A 16,282-nucleotide genomic window follows, 5' to 3' on the forward strand; every position below is an offset into this window, starting at 1 on the left:
ATCAGGAGAGGAGGGAATCCCAAGCGCCCCATCCTGTCCACTTTTGTCCACCACGCCTTCCACGGGAGGCCGGTCTCCAGGCTACACCGGAGGCCGCAGGTGCAGGGGAGAAGCGCCTCCCCAGCTAACCAGCGCCCAGGTCCCTCCGTGGCCTGCGCCGCTGTCAGGCCTTCGGGAACCGTTCGCTACCTTCTTGGGAGTCTGGCCTCCTCTCCCAGCCAGGCCACGGCCCGTGTGCCAGACGTCACCATCGCCAATGCCCCACAGGGCTCCAAGGACACTCTGGGGGTGCCGTAAACCCTCATGGCCCCTTTCCGCTCCCGTCATGCATCGGTGACAATGACTTTGCTCCGGAACATTCTGGGAACCGCCAAAGCGGGGGCCGGCGGGTGGGTGAGGCCTCCGTCCTCGCCGTGTGTCGTGACCGCGTGCGCGGATCCGCCTCAGGGGTTCGGCTCAAGGAAGGGGCTTCACGGCGTCACACCCCGGAGGAGGAAGGCCTCGCCCTGCAGCCGCGGACAGTGTCCCGCTGGGCTGGGGGCTCCGCGGCTCCTTCCTGAGGGCGTCCTCTGAGCGGCTCTTCGGGCTCGACCACCGCGACTGCTCATCGGGTCGCTGGTTCGTTCGGGACAGGGACAGCGGAAGCCCGCGGGCCCAAGCCAGTACCCTGCCTTACGTGTGTGCCACGCAGAAGGCTCCGGGCCCAGGCCGCTGGCCCCAGCCCCCGAGTCGTGCGGCCTGGGCGTCCAGGCCCAGACACTGCCCACGGCCCCCGCGCGGCTGGGCCCCTCCTGAGGCCTCCCCCCAGCCCCGGGGCGTGGGTAGCAGGCCCAGGAAGGACTCGCTGCCCCAGCTCTGCCCCACCCTCCCTCCTGACTGCCGGCTGCCTCGACCTCCCCTCTCTCCCCGCGCCCACCGACGCTCACGGGATACACGCCTCTTCTCGCTGCCCGACCCTACACGGCGCCAGACGAGACCAGCGGGCAGAGTTGGCAGTGAGCTAAAGAGAGAGGCAAGGAGACGTGGCCGGGAGACCAAAGGGACGGGGGGACACCCGGAACGGGGTGGGGGCTGTCCCTGCCGGGAGGAGCTGAAAGCCGCGGACGCTCTCAGGATCTCCCATCTACCGATACTTTGAGCCTCTTCTCTTTGCTAATGGTTGCTCTTCCACATCGCCCTGGCCTCCCTCAGGGACAGCCCAGAGGGAGAAGAGCCCAGAGGGAAAAGGGAGGGAAAAAGCCCAGGAGGGTCTCAGATTCGACAGCCAGCGACAGGGCGCCTGGGGGGCTCAGTCAGTGGGGCGGCCGACTTCGGCTCAGCTCGTGATCTCACAGCTTGTGGGTTCGAGCCCCGTGTCGGGCTCTGTGCTGACAGCTCAGAGCCTGGAGGTGCTTCACATTCTGTGTGTTCCTCTCTCTGTACCTCCCTGCTCACACTCTCTCTCTCTCAAAAAATAAACAAACACTAAAAAAAAAAAATTTTCTTTTAGAGAGCCGGCGTGTGAGGGGCATACCCAGGCGAGGTGTGTCATCCCAGCAGCGGCCGGGTGCACCCATGGGTAAGCAGCGGGAACTGCATGTAGGAGCATGGTGGACGAGCGGGTGGGAGCACGGATGGATGTGTAGGTGGGAGTACACGCTGATGAGTGGGTGGAAGCATAGGCTGATGAGCAGGTGGGAGCACAGGCGGATGTGTAGGTGGGAGTAAGGGGGATGAGCGGGTGGGAGCACGAGTGGATGAGTGGGTGGGTGTGCAGGTGGATGTGTAGGTAGATGAGCAGGTGGGAGCACGGTGGATGAGCAGGTGGGAGCACGATGGATGAGCAGGTGGGAGCATGGTGGACGAGCAGGTGGGAGCACGGTGGACGAGCAGGTGGGAGCACAGGTGGATGAGCAGGTGGGAGCACAGGTGGATGCGTAGGTGGCAGCACGATGGACGAGCAGGTGGGAGCACAGGTGGATGAGCAGGTGGGAGCACAGGTGGATGCGTAGGTGGGAGCACGGTGGATGAGCAGGTGGGAGCACAGGTGGATGAACAGGTGGGAGCACGCTGGGTGAGCAGGTGGGAGCACGGTGGATGAGCAGGTGGGAGCACGGTGGACGAGCAGGTGGGAGCACAGGTGGATGAGCAGGTGGGAGCACAGTGGATGAGCAGGTGGGAGCACAGGTGGATGCGTAGGTGGCAGCACGATGGACGAGCAGGTGGGAGCACGGTGGATGAGCAGGTGGGAGCACAGGTGGATGAGCAGGTGGGAGCATGGTGGATGAGCAGGTGGGAGCACAGGTGGATGTGTAGGTGGACATTTGTCTTGGGCTCTCGCTGAGGGAGTCTCGCCTCAGTGGCACCCCAGGTGGGCCGTGAGATGCTGTGAGAAGGGTGGCCTTACCTTACGAGAAGCATGCTTTTCTGAGCTCTCCAGGTCTCCGTCCAGGAGGGGCATGGCAAAGGAACTCAGGTCCTAGGATGGAAAGAGAGCCTGTGGTCAATGGAGTGGCCCTCGGGTGCCCATCCGGCCTCGTCCAGGGGCCTCGCTGACTATGTGTCCATCGCCGCCCCTTCCTAGGTCCTGCGTAAATACGGACCACCAGGGAGGGCTGTGGATGCAAGCAGAGACGAAGGAGGGATGACATCATGCCAGCTCCCTCCAAGATCCTGCCCGTGCTCACATTCCCTTCTGGAAGAGAAGGCCGCTGCCCCCCACCCCCCCAGGGAAGGGGTGAGGAGAAGAGGCCGCGACTAGCGGCAGGAGGGAAAGCGCCCCAGGATGAGAACAGCAGTGGAGGGCAGGACTCTCGGCGCCCTGGGGGAAGGCTGATGGACAGGACTTCATCTCAGGACCCAGAACGTGGGGCTCGAGGAAGGCATCCAGGATGCGTCTCTTCCTAGAGATCTCTTCCTAAAGAGAGGCCGGGGCCTTGTGGCGGGGACAGCCGGGCTGCCGGCTGGGGCACAGCGATCGGGGCAGCCGGGTGGGACAGAGGGGCGGTGTGGACCCACACTCGGCATCCCTCCACTCTCAGCTCTGCTCCTCCCTCCCCGGGTCTCACCTGGTGAACGCTGCCACACACCCCGGAAAGAAGCCCCACGTGGGAAGTCCAGCAGGAGAACTTGCCTGCGTCCTTAACCTCTCTGTTTTCCTTTTTTATCGTGGTAACAAACACGTAACAGAACTCACTATCTTAACCATTATGCGTGTACAGCTTAGGAGCATTAAGGACATTCACACTGGGCAGCCATCATCACCATCCCCCAGAACGTTTTCATCTTACAAAATGGAAACTCTGTCCCCGTGACACAACTCCCCATCCCTTCCCCCAGCGCCTGGCACCCAGCACCCTACATGCTGTCTCTATGAATCGGACAAGCCAGTACCTCACGTAGGTGCAGTCATGCAGTATTTGCCTTTTGGGGGGACTAGATTCTTTCAGTTAGCATAATGCACATTATAGCCTATGTCAAAGCTTCTTTCCTTTGAAAAGTGAGTAATAGGGGCACCTGGGTGGCTCAGTCCATTGAGCGTCTGCCTCTTGATTTCAGCTCAGATTGTGATCTCGAGGTCGCGGGATCGATCCCCACATCGGACTCTGCACTGACAGTGAGATACTCTCTCTCTCTCTCTGCCCCTCCCCCTGCTCACGTGCATGCACACTCCCTCTCTCTCTCAAAATAAATAAATAAACATTAAAAACGTGAATAATATTCCACTGTAAGGGTGGACTGCATTTTGCTTATCTGCTCAACCATCAATGGACTCTTGGGTGGCTTCTACCTCGTAGCTATTGTGAATGGGGCTGCTGTGAACGTGGGTGTTGAATGATGTCCGCCTCCCCCAAATCCACAGGCTGGAGTTCTGACTCCCAGAACCTCAGAACATGACTGTATTTGGAGACAGGTCTTTAAAGTGGTCATTAAGTTAAAATGAGGTCATATGGGCGGACCCTGTCCTTATTAAGAAGAGGAGAGTAAGACACAGACACAGACACAGAAAGAAGACCTTATGAAGACACAGACAGAAGACGGCCATCCACGAGTCAAGAAGAGAGGTTTCAGAAGACCCCAATCCTGCCGACTCTTCGATCTGGGACTTCTAGCTTCCAGAACTGCAAGAAAATAAGGCCACCCCGTTCTGCGGTCCTTTGTTATGGCAGCCCCAGCAGAAGAACATGATAGGTATACAACTATCTCCTTGAGGGCCTGCTTTCAATTCTTTTGGGTAAATACCCAGAAGTGGAATGTCCGGATCACATGTTCTATTTTCAACACTCCCGAGGAACCGCCATACTGTTCTCCACACAGCTGCCCCACTTTCCAAGTCCCACCAACTCTGTACGAGTGTTCCAATTTCTCCACATCCTCGCCAACACTTGCTGTCTCCTCTTTTGTTTGGTTTGTTTTGTTTTTGTACTAGCCATCTTACAGGTATGCGATGGTATCCCACTGTGGTTTGGATTGGAGTTTCCCTAATGATCGGTCATGTTGAGTATCTTCTCAGCTGCTTTTGGTCATTGGTATATCTTCTTTGGAAAAATGTCTGTTCAAGAAGTCCTTTGACCATTTACTAACCAGGCTGTTTGTTGTTGAGTTGGTAGGAGTTCTTTAGGTATTCTGGACCCTACCTTTCTGTCAGATACATGACCTGCACATATTTTCTCCCAGTTGCCTTTTCACTCTGGTGATTGTGTCCTCGGATGTACCTTTGTGGCCTGTGATGTGGGTGTCATCCTTAAGACTTCATTGCCAAATCCAATGTCAAGAGGCTCTTCCCCTGTGTTGTCGTCTAAGGCTTTTCTAGCTGTAGCTATTACGTTTAGATCTGTGATCTGTTCTGAGTCAGATTTCCTCCATGGTATAAGGTGAAGACCCATCGTCACTGCTTCCCATGTGCATATGCAGGTTTCCAGCACCCTGCATCGGAAAGACTGCTTTTGGGGCGCCTGGGTGGCTCAGCTCCTTGATTTCAGCTCAGGTCACGATCTCACAGTTTGTGAGATTGAGTCCTGCGTCTTAGGATTCTCCCTCTCCCTCTCTCGCTGCCCCTCCCCCTCTCATAGTCTCTGTCTATTAAAATTAATAAACAAAAAAATGAAAGAGAGGCACCTGGGTGGCTCAGTCAGTTGAGCGTCTGACTTCAGCTCAGGTCATGATCTCATGGTTCATGAGTTCGAGCCCCGCACCGGGCTCTCTGCTGTCAGCACAGAGCCCGTGTTGGATCCTCTGCCCGCCCCCGCCCCACACCTCTGCCCCGTCCTGCTTGCGTGCGCGCTCTCTCTCTCACTCAGAAATAAATAACATTAAAAATGAAAGGAGAGACAGTCTTTTCCTACTGAATGGTGTTGGCACTCTTGTTGTACATCAGTTTGGCCATGGATGTGAGGGTTTATTTAGGACTTTCTAGCCTATTCCACTGGGCGGTATGTCTGTCTTCAGGCTGGTACCATGTTGTTTTAATGACTGCAATTTGTAGTAAGTTTTGAAATCAGTAACTATGAAACATCTTACTTTGTTTTTTGCTTTAAATATTTTTTTAAAAATCCGTTCATTTTTGAGAGAGAAGGAGAGAGACAGCACGAGCAGAGTGGGGGAGAGAAAGAGGGAGACAGAGAATCTGAAGCAGGCTCCAGGCTCTGAGCTGTCAGCACGGAGTCCTACGCGGGGCTCGAACCCACAAACTGCAATATCATGTCCTCAGACGAAGTCGGACACTTAACCGACTGAGCCACTCAGGCGCCCTGTTGTTTTTTTTTTAAGTTGTTTTGATGACTCAGGGTTGCTTGAATTTCCATTCAAATCCATTTAGGATAGATTTTTCTATTTCTTCAATCAAAGGTGCCATTGGAACTTTGGCAGGTCGGTGCTGAATCTGTAGGTCACTTTGGGTGACAATGTTGAGTTTACCAACCCACGTACATGAGCTACCTCTCCACGCGTTTGTGTCTTTCTCTAATTTTGCTCAGCGATGTTGCATCGCTTCCTGTGTACCCAGGCTTCCTCGTGGCCCAGTCTGTTCCGCCACCCTTCTGGCTGCTGGGGTCTAGGTCTGCACCCTCCCCTCCAGCTCTCTCTCAGGCCACCTAATCGTCTCAGGCCTCCGAGACCTTCAGCCCCACCCCCTCAGGCCATGTCCGAACCTCTGTCATGGCCGCTCTTCCCCACCCCCAAGAGAACAACCCTGCTTCACTTTAGTCCCTCCAGGATAGCGCCGGCCTCTGGCACAGAGCTGGCCCAGGGCCGTGCACGAGTGGCCAGTGCTGGCTGTCACTGTCATTCTCCAAATGCTCCCAGCTCTCTACCCGCTCTGGGCTTTGCTGGTCTTCCCCCCCCTCCGCCATCCTGGTTCACAGGGCAAACTCCTACATGTCCTGCAAAGCCCAATTCACATGTCGTCTCTGGCGGGGAGCCACCCTCGGGCAGAATTAATTCTTCTCTTATCTGTGTCCCCACAGTACCTTAGAGAAACGTTTGTTACAGGACTTGGCGTGCCGTGTTCGGATCGTTTATGAGCCGATTTCTCTAACTAGGCTTGGAATTCATCCGGGGACAAGGGAAAGCTATTCCTCCTCTCCGCCCTGTGTGTGCCCGGGTCACAGCAGGCGCACGGCAGTGTTGGGATCAGCACCTCCTCCCCCGGGCAGCTGGCGGGGCGCTGCGCATCGGTGCGGAGGAGAAGGCCCCACGCGGCTGCAGTTCCCTGGGAAGTGAGGAGGAACAAGGTGGGGGGTGCTTATCTCCCGTTTTAATGAGTACATTCCTCTCCGGTTTCAAACAATCATTACCCTCCAACATTTGTGCAGCATAGCAGTCTCCACACGCGAAAGCCTTCGCACAAATACTCATTCGTTCCTTACGCATCCATCTAGCAACCGGTGGTTAAATGACTCATGTTAGGACAGTCTTGGAGGAGGAGAGACCAGAATGCTAGTCTGGCTCCTATTGCGGGTGGCTTGTGGCCGCGGGTGGCCGTCAGGAGGGGCCGCAGCCAGTCCCCCACCCCTATTTCTGACCAGTGTGAGCTCACGAAACCCCAAGTCATCTGACCACGGCAGTGCGTCTGCTCGGTCAAGCATCCCTATAGAGAAGTCCCTCGGCATGAGTGGCGGGCTTTGCCGGAAGGTTCCTCCGCCCCACATTCCACAATGCTAATCTTGGCTCTCATCTCTCAGAGCTCACCAAGAAACGGCCCACACCTTGGAGACTAGGTATGGGAAAATCTCTAACTGCAGCGGTGGCCACACGACTATTAGCTGGTGAAATAACTGAGGCCTGGCCTCTGAGCTCAGCTGACATTCCAGAAGGCCCAGGCTCCTGGAACGTACTCTGTTCACGGTATTTCTAGATTTTCAATTCCCACCAGAGCTTCACGCTCTCCTCACTGATCTATCGTCTCCTCACCATCCCCGAACCTCCTTTTCCCGTGTGGCAGCCAGGCAGGCCGTCCCTGGTGCCGGGTGGGCACTTTGCTGGGCCATGTCGAGGTGCTAGGAGACATTTGAGACCTGCTTGCTGCCGGGAGACTCTGGGATTGTCATCAGCAGCACGTGCTGTATCTTAGGCCTTGCCCACCTCTGGAGAGGAGTATCAGGCTCTTTGGGGAAAGCCATTTTCAGGATTTGGGCGGATACGCTCGCCGGTCAGGAAAGCATAAGGACAAAAGACCAAAGCCCCAAGTTTGAGGAAATTCCTGAGATGTGAGCTGACCTTACAAGTAGCTCATTTAAGGGCATCCGGGCAGCTCAGTCAGTTAAGTGTTTGACTGCAGCTCCGATCACGATCTCGTGGTTCATGGGTTCAAGCCTGGTTTGTGCTCTGTGCTGACAGATCCTCTGCCCCCCCCTCTCTCTCTGCCCCTCCCCTGCTCACACTCTCTCTCAGAAATAAATAACCATTTAAAAAAAAAGCAGCTCATTTAACTCCCACGGCCCCATCCCTACCCCTCTTCAGAAATTCAGGCAAAAGCCAATATTCTACCACAAAAAAGTTATCAGCAATAGACCTGTCATTAATCTGCCCCATAGCCTGTCTCTGTTAAATCTTTCTTGGGTCCTTTGAGCAGCCCATACCCATACAAAAGGCAAGTGATATCATCCCAGTCTATAGATGAAGATACCGAGGGTCAGAGAGGTTAAGCCACTTGCCAGACAACCAGACTGTATTGATCACGCCCTACAGCCCAGGGCCACACCCTCTTGCTCAGAGCGCTTTCTGTTCAATCCCGCCACCTCCTTGAAGCCTCAGCTCCATTAAAAAACACCAACTTCGTATCAGAGGCTGGGAAGATGGAGAGCTCTTCCTTGCAAAATGAGTATCCTTGGCATGGGTATAACCCCGGGGGAGAGGCAGGCTGAGCAAGGCTTTGTGCAGTTCAGCGATTCATCCCCAAGGCAGCTCATCATGCTTTCTCTTTAAAGCCTGCTCTTAATTAAAAGTAATTCACGCCGCTGCCGCCAAGAACGGCATCCCACCACCAAATGCCATCACTCCACGTTCTGGCGTGCCTACATTTTGTGTAGTTTGGGGTCTTATTCACACACAGCTCCCTCAGGTCCTCGCCACCCATCCTGGACTCCAGAAGATAATGGACTTTACACTGTACCCAACCCACTGATTTGTGAATCCCTGACGGACAGGGGCTGTTTTACTCAAGCTTGAGCCCCGAGAGCAGGTGAGAGGTGAGTGCATATCGATCAGACGTGGTTCTGACCTTTCGGTATTTCCAATGCTTCGTCTTACAAGACTCCTTTGTTGATGCAGCTGGGATACCCCAGGAACAGGCCTGACGAAGGCACACATACAGGACAAACAGAAAGGCTGCCAAGGTCAGGGGCCCACAGCCTGCACCTGAGGGCCCACCAGGGGTTTTAAATATCAGGGTCACGATAGAACATTCCTGTGCAATTAGCAGCGGGCTGGTTCCTACTGAGGAAGGAACACATCCAGGATGGTTTCCATTCTCCGCTCCCGCCGAGCAGACCTGAGCACACGGGGCACCAGTGACATCTGGAGCTGCCCTGGGCTCGGGAACGGCTGACGGTGGGCCCTATCCAGGAACAGCCGGGTCTCACATCCCCCCGCACACAAGAACACGACCCGTGCACAAGGAAGGAGCCAGGAGGCTGAGTTCCAGCCCCAGGTCTACCGTTTACCGTCGGGGCGGGGGGTGGGGAGGAATGTCTCAGGCACGTCTGCATTCAGTTTCTCATCTTTCAAGTAAGAGGGTTTAACTAGATAATTCCAGAAGACGCCTTTTAGCTCCCATGGTCTGGGTGTTTATCTTGCAACGGAATGTCGTCCTGGGATCAGGACCCCGTAAAGAAGTAAAATGCACCCTCTCCCCTCCCACGATTAGTCCCCAAAATAATTTTCTTCTACTCTCGGGCTTCTAAGTCATCCCCACTGCTTTTGAAGCTCTGGGTTTGGGAGCAGAGTGTCCATGAACATGGGCTGCACCTGTGGAGAGGGGAGGGCACGTCCCTGTTGATGCCTCAGAGATGAGGCGGTTATGGGCCAGCCATACTTCTTTCTATCTTGACGTGACTTTACTCTGCTTCCGAAGCGCCAACCCTCTGCTTATTCCATTGGTTTCTGAGGCCCCTCGATCTAAGCACCTGGTCATCGGCACAAATGCCAGGTGCATCCTCGTGGACGTTTGGCGGGATTCCAGGAAAGCCGTGAGCAGTGTGCTCGGAATCACTGGTCTTTGGTCACCCAGGTCCCACGTGGAGCGCCCCTGCCTTCCCGTGTCCCTGACCCTCCCCCCACCCCCCGTCCCCATCACGCCAAGGGCTGCTGCTCTCGTGATTTAGCCTCGTCTGTATCTGATCTGCTGCAGCTTGAAGTCCACCCCTTGCGGTGTGGGCCTTGGCAAGCACCTCAGGCGGGAGGCACAAACGAGGTGTCTCCAGATGGCCTGGGTGAGCGCCATCCCTCAAAGCCGCCCAACGGGCAGTTCTTGGTACCAATGTGGGGGGTGGTGACCAGAGCCACGGTCAATTGGAGCCTTTGAAAAACATTCACGTTATATAACCGCTCTCAGAAAAATAAGGAACAAACCCTGAATCGCTGGAACTCGGTAACAGGGGAAGGACAGGGGCCAAATTAGGGAAAGCCTAAACTTAACTCTCGGAGAAGTTCCAGAACTCTTGCTTTTCCACAGAGGGCATCGTGGTTGCTGACTGCTGTCTGAGAGACTTCCTGATGTAAAAAAGAAAAGAAAACCACTCTCTCCCCCTCCTGTAGCCGCCCTGCCTGCCCCATGCCCCCCACCTGGGGGTCCCGACTGATTCGACAGCTGGCTCAGGCCCCCCCCCCCGCCAGCTGCCCTGGGCCTCCGTGCCAAGGAAAGTACTTTGACCGCTGCACAGGGCTGGCCCTTCTCCAAAAAAGGAGCCCTGGGCCCCGGGAGGGGCGGAAGGAGGGCAGCCTGCCCCTGCCCTGTGCCGAGGAAGCACTCTGTCCCGCTGCTGTTCCCAGGTCCCCGCCCGGTGGCTTCGCTAGCTCGACAGCAGCCCCGGACGGTAAACCATTTTCTCTCCAGAACTCCCCCTCCTTTTAGCCTCCGGGAGCCTCAGGTCTTCACTCTGGAAGGTGAGGCTGGAGCACCTCACGTATCCCAGGGTCTTGGGGGAGGGGGGCTCTGGCCGGGGACACACCTGTCCTCACCAGTCGAGGCCGGAGACGGCACAGGGTGTCACCAGGACACCGCCCTGAGTCCCGGGTCAACTGTCAACCTGGAAAGCGCAGGTGGTCTGTCACGTTGCACTCAACCCCGGCCTGACCTCCACTGCACAGGTGCCGCAGACATCGGCTGTGCGTCCTTGTAAGCAGGGAGCAGGCTCGGTGCCCTCCCCACGCCGAAGGTCGGGGGATCGACACCTCGTGCGCAGGTGAGCAGGCCCGTGAGCAGGCTTTGCTCGACTATCGCTACACGGAGGCTTGCAGGGTCCCCGCGGGCTCCTGGCCTTACAGCTGAGGGCGCTGCACAGAGGGGGCAGCGGCTGGTGCTCTGGGAGGGGACTTGTGCTCTGGAAGGCGTGAGGGCGCCCGGCCCACGTTCCCAGGGCCCCTCCCTGCCCCTCCTCACTCGGGCCCCCAGAGGGCCCCCTGAGAAGCACATGTTCCGGGCCAGGTAGAGCCCAGCCTCTGCTACCCACCGAGGATTAGGAGCCGGAATCAATCCGGTTCCTTGCTTTCTCCAAGCCCCCAGTTCCCTCCTGGAAGAAGGGAGAGGGAGGGCGGGTGGGTCGGCGAGGAGGGCAGCAAGGGGCCAGGAAGGCGGAGGAGACACTGTGAGGAGGAAGGCTGGGGTCTGTGGCAGCCACCCCCCCCGCCCCCCGCTCCCTGGGGGCTACCAACAGGGGCCATCTGGGTTGCAGGTTGCTGCCTCAATCCAGAACAATCCGTATCTCCACAGGTGGTATTTCCAGCCCAAGCCAGGTGCTGAGAGGTGGGAGACGTCACAGAGGGGGGAGCCGTGGGCCCAGTCCACCAAGTGCCATCACAGAATCAGCGATGGATAATTTTACTATCACTTGGCCAGGCCAGAGGCTCCGGTGGCCTAATCAAGCACCAGCGTAGGTGCTGCTGCTGGAGGTACTTGTAGAGGAACATCTAGGGTCGTGACTTCGTAAAGGAGATTACCCTCCCCGAAGTGGGTGGGTTTACCCCAATCAGATGAAGACCTTAGAGCAAAACCAGGTTTCCAGGGCGCCTTGGGGGGGCTCAGTCCATTAAGCGTCCGACTCTTGATTTCGGCTCAGGTCATGATCTCACGGTCATGGGATTGAGCCCCATGTTGGGCTCTGCGCAGACAGCACCGCACCTGCTTGGCAGTCTCTCCCTCTCTCTGCCCCTCCCTTGCTTGCATGCACCCATGTGCCCTCTCTCTCTTTCACTCTCTTTCAAAACAAAAACAAACCCTGAGCTTTTCAAAATTAGAAAGATTTCTGCCCCAGGACGTCAGCACCAGCTCCTAACTGAACTCCCCACCCTTTGGATTTAGGACTCAGCAGCTCCACCAATGCATGAGCTAAGTCCTTAAAACAAAACCCTTCGGGGGCACCTGGGTGGCTCAGTCGGTTAAGCGTCCAACTTCGGCTCAGGTCATGATCTCACAGTTCGTGGGTTTGAGCCCCACGTCGGGCTCTGTGCTGACAGCCAGCTCAGAGCCTGGAGCCTGTTTCAGATTCTGTGTCTCCCTCTCTCTCTGGCCCTCCCCTGCTCACACTCTCTCTCTCTCTCTCTCAGAAATAAATAAAACACTTTAAAAAACAAACAAACAAACCCTTCGTGTATTTGTGTGTGTGTGTATGTATGTGTTTGTTATGTATTATGTACACCTAATGTATTCATTTGTGACCATTTATATTAAGGGCATATAGCACAGATGTGTGTATTAAGGGAATATTACACACCCTCATGATATACATAGTATCATTAAATATTAGTTAATTACAACGTAACATTCACACTAACATACGGGCACTAATGATGTGCACAGGATGCAGATCTCACTCTCCTCTTGCTTCTGTGTCCTGGGAGCCACGACCCACCCAGAGTCCTGGACCTCAGCAGGAGGGCGCCCACCTTGGGGGGGGGGTCCAGGCAGCGGTGGAGGGGCTCTCAGCTCCCCCCGCCGGAAGGAGAGGGGGGCCCACTCGGTCGCAGGGGGCTCTGGACACACAGCTGAGCCTTCACTTTGCCAAGGGCCACACGAGACCCCCCCCGCCCCCAAAGAAAACAGCTGGACAGAGGACAGAGGCGGACAGGAAAGGCTTCCCATCCCAGCAGAATTGAGTGGAAAAACAGGAAACAGCCCAACAGGCGTATTTTTACCGTCCCGAAAGAACCCGTGCCGCACGTGAAGGGGACTCCAGACTCAGAGAAGCCCCACCGTCACAGTATGGCCTCATCTCTAGAGAGCAGTCGCTCTCTCATCACGAGCTGGGTGAGCGTCGTGCGAATTTCCCCCGGGCGCCCGCTCGCGCTGCCCTCCTCCCTCCCACACGGGCAATCCGTTGACAGCAAGGGCCCCGCGTTGTTCACCTGAGTGACTCGTTCTTCCTCAGTGCCAGGCACACAGCAAGACTCAAATGAGGGTTCGGTCCTTCCCCGAAACGGAACTGATATGGAAAAGGTGCTCATAAACTCATTCAGCCTGAGGTATAAACGACTTACGACAGCTCAGAGTGCGGGAGACACCGAGATCTCGTGAAAAGGAAAGGATGCTCTACTGGGCTCCCTGGATGGCTGCGGACTTCCCAAGGCGAGAGCAGACTGGACACATGAGCCGTCTGTGACAGGAGGGACAGCCCTTCATTCCCAGCGCTGTTTTCAGCTCTGACATTTTACTATTTTACTGAGACAAGTCTTAAGATAGGGTTTGAAAAGACCCAGTGTGGGTTTCTGGAGGGGGTTGACTGACTCACAAATAAAATGCCAAACCGCCAGCCGAGACTGTCTATCCTTGGCGTTGAACCCTCCGTGGGGGACATGTACTGCCTGGCCAGCCAAGGGACCGTAATTATGCGGCTCCCACACTCTAATGTCCCCTTCATGAAGAAAAAAACCAACCCCCAGGGAGCGTGGAGGTGTCGCTGGGTGCATCCCACAGACCCAAATGGCCTTCCGTCACGCCCGAGCCCCTCACCCTGCCTGGCCCCCTCCAGCCGGCAGCACTTGGCACCACGGGGAACCTTAGGCGGCTCTGGTCCATGCTCAAAGGCAAACTGCTAGCGCGTCACTGTAAATTTGAGTAGAACTGGGCACCCAGGGAACATTTTTATAAGGTCACAGTGCTGCTGGCTGGGTTGGAGACACGCCCTATGCAGGAGCATCTGGTGCAAGTGTCAGGGCTCAGAGAGACCTCATTTCTGCTCCCATCCACCTCCCCAGCGAGGCTCCGGGGCTCCGGCTCTGCCCAGGAGCTGAGCTGATACCCACAGGGCTTCCCGGCTCAGAATTTTCAGAGTAGCAATTGCCCATAGTTATAACACTATGTATCAAATGATTCTTCCCCCTTCCTGCAGGTACCCAAGGATTTCTTCTCCATCCTTGCTTGCTGAGCCGCCCACCTGCTCCCCAGCCAGCAGGGTACAGACTGAAAAATACAAGGAGTTCAGAGTCAAAAAGAATTCAAGGGCTTCCGTACTCGGCGTAATGGAGGGGGCTGCTGTCATTTGTCCCTCCCTGGGTGAGTTGGTTGTTCCAGGAGCATCTGGAGCTATTCGTTTTTTCCTTTTTAAATTTTTAAAAATGTTTATCTATTTTTGAGAGAGAGTAAGAACAAGAGCTTGCACGAGTGCGCGAGGGGCAGAGAGACAGAGACACAGAATCCAAAGCAGGCTCCAGGTTTTGAGCGGTCAGCACAGAGCCCGACGTGGGCTTGAACTCACAAACTGAGATCAAGGACCTGAGCCAGAGATCAAGGACCTGAGCCAAAGTCAGCCGTTTAACCGACTGAGCCACCCAGGCGCCCCCTGGCTACCATTAGTTTTCAAATAGTCCAAACCCATCAGTGGATCATAAAATCAGCTTAGTGGATTATTCAAGTGCAAAAGCATGAGTTAGAAGGGCACCTGGGTGGCTGAGTCCGTTAAGCGTCTGACTTCAGCTCAGCTCATGATCTCACGGTTTGTGGGTTCGAGCCCTGTGTCGGGCTCTGCGCTGACAGCTCGGAGCCTGGAGCCTGCTTGGGATTCTGTGTCTCTCCCTCTCTCTCTGCCCCTCCCCTGCTCACACTCTGTCTCTCTCTCAAAAATAGAATAAACATTAAAGAACATTTTTTAATGTGAACTAGAACACTTACTGGTGCATTTCATTGTTTCATAAACTTTGATCACACACATACGGACCTAGAATAAAATGCACATCTTGTCAGAGCCTTCTGACCTCTCTTTGTATTTTGCACCCAGAAATATGCACGGAGGAAAGAGACCAAGAACCACGCCTTTTTACTGTCATGGAGGTGGGCCTTCCTTCCGTCCGGCCCCTTCATCCAGCCCGGTGCATCCCTCCCCCGGCCCCTGCTCTGACCCACACGGGCTTGCCTCCTGCCACCACTGGACCCGGTACAGGAATTATGCCCTTGGGGCGCCCCCCCACTGGGACCCCCTCAGAGTGGTCTCTGTCAGCACCCGTACCCACGTGGCCCAGGCTGCGCACCCCCTGGCCTCCCCACACCTAAATCTGGGGGAATCATGCAGTGAGAGCGTGTTACAGTTGGAAATGTTCTCAGAAATCTTCCAAATCAATCAATCAATCCCCTTCTGTCCCGGGGGGAGTAACGGACACCCAGAGACGTCTGACTCAAAGCCGCATCGCACAGTCACGGACCGAATCCTGGTACCACAACGTCTAGCAACTTTCTCTCACACTACGCTCTTTCTAGTGGATTGTGACTTTCTAGCATCCGTTTCTATTCCACAAGACGACAACAAAACTATCTTACAGGGTGCCGGTGCGACGCGAGCCTGGGGCGCGGGCCTGGCTGTCCCGGGCACGTGGTGGATGTCAGTGGTGACCTCTGCACGCGGCCGTTTCCAATGCTGGCATTTCTGCATCTGCCCTCCTCCCGCGCCAAAGCTCCTGCCCCAGACTGCCCTTCTTTGTCGTTCATCAGCTTTGTGTCAAGTTGTTACTTCCTGGAATCCTCCGCAGCTGTGTCATGGCCATCAGGGTGAGCAGCCGCTCCAAGAACTTTCTGGAACCACAGAAACCTCGGTGACCCGCCGACTGAAGGCTGGTGGGTCCTGCGCACAGCGGGCGGGAGCTGGTACCTGCCTGCTCCCCCCTCCTTCCAGGGCCGCGCCCCGCAGCTCCGCGCAGGAAATCAGCTCTTCTCAGGTGGAAGAGGACTGCTCTGGGAGCACGTTGCACCCTTGTCAGAGCCCGCGACCACTAAGGGGTCCAGGGACCCCATCTGGGCCAGAGGCGCCCACGGGGCAGGTTAATGACACTCAAAACGGCCAAGGGTCTAGCTCTTTTTAAAATGTAGTTTTTGGTCCCATTTGCTAATTTGGCTCTTGCTGTTTAAAAAAAAAAAAAGGCAGCTGGGGCGCCTGGGTGGTTCAGTCCGTTGAGCATCCGACTTCGGTTCAGGTCACGATCTCACAGTTCATGGGTTTGAGCCCCGCGTCAGGCTCTGTGCTGACAGCTTGGAGCCTGGAGCCTGCTTCAGATTCTGGGTCTCTCTCTCTCTCTCTCTCTGCCCTTCCCCCACTCAAAAATAAATAAAAACATTAAAACTATTTTTTAAAAGCTGCTGAACTGGGCCTATGACCCTTCTGTG

General features: G+C 55.8%; 1 protein-coding gene across 1 annotated transcript in view; it reads right to left on the reverse strand.

Annotated features, from left to right (window-relative positions):
* PRKAG2 (protein kinase AMP-activated non-catalytic subunit gamma 2) overlaps positions 1-16,282 on the reverse strand; it is a 270,738-nt gene that overhangs the window by 200,461 nt on the left and 53,995 nt on the right. Inside the window, exon 2 of the mRNA XM_077761602.1 lies at positions 2,387-2,458. Within this exon, the coding sequence (XP_077617728.1) occupies positions 2,387-2,458 (72 nt within the window). The remainder of the gene's footprint in view (positions 1-2,386; positions 2,459-16,282) is intronic.

Source organism: Crocuta crocuta, unplaced genomic scaffold (assembly GCF_008692635.1).
Source record: "Crocuta crocuta isolate KB4526 unplaced genomic scaffold, BGI_CrCroc_1.0 scaffold408, whole genome shotgun sequence".
NCBI classification, from domain to species: Eukaryota; Metazoa; Chordata; class Mammalia; order Carnivora; family Hyaenidae; genus Crocuta; species Crocuta crocuta.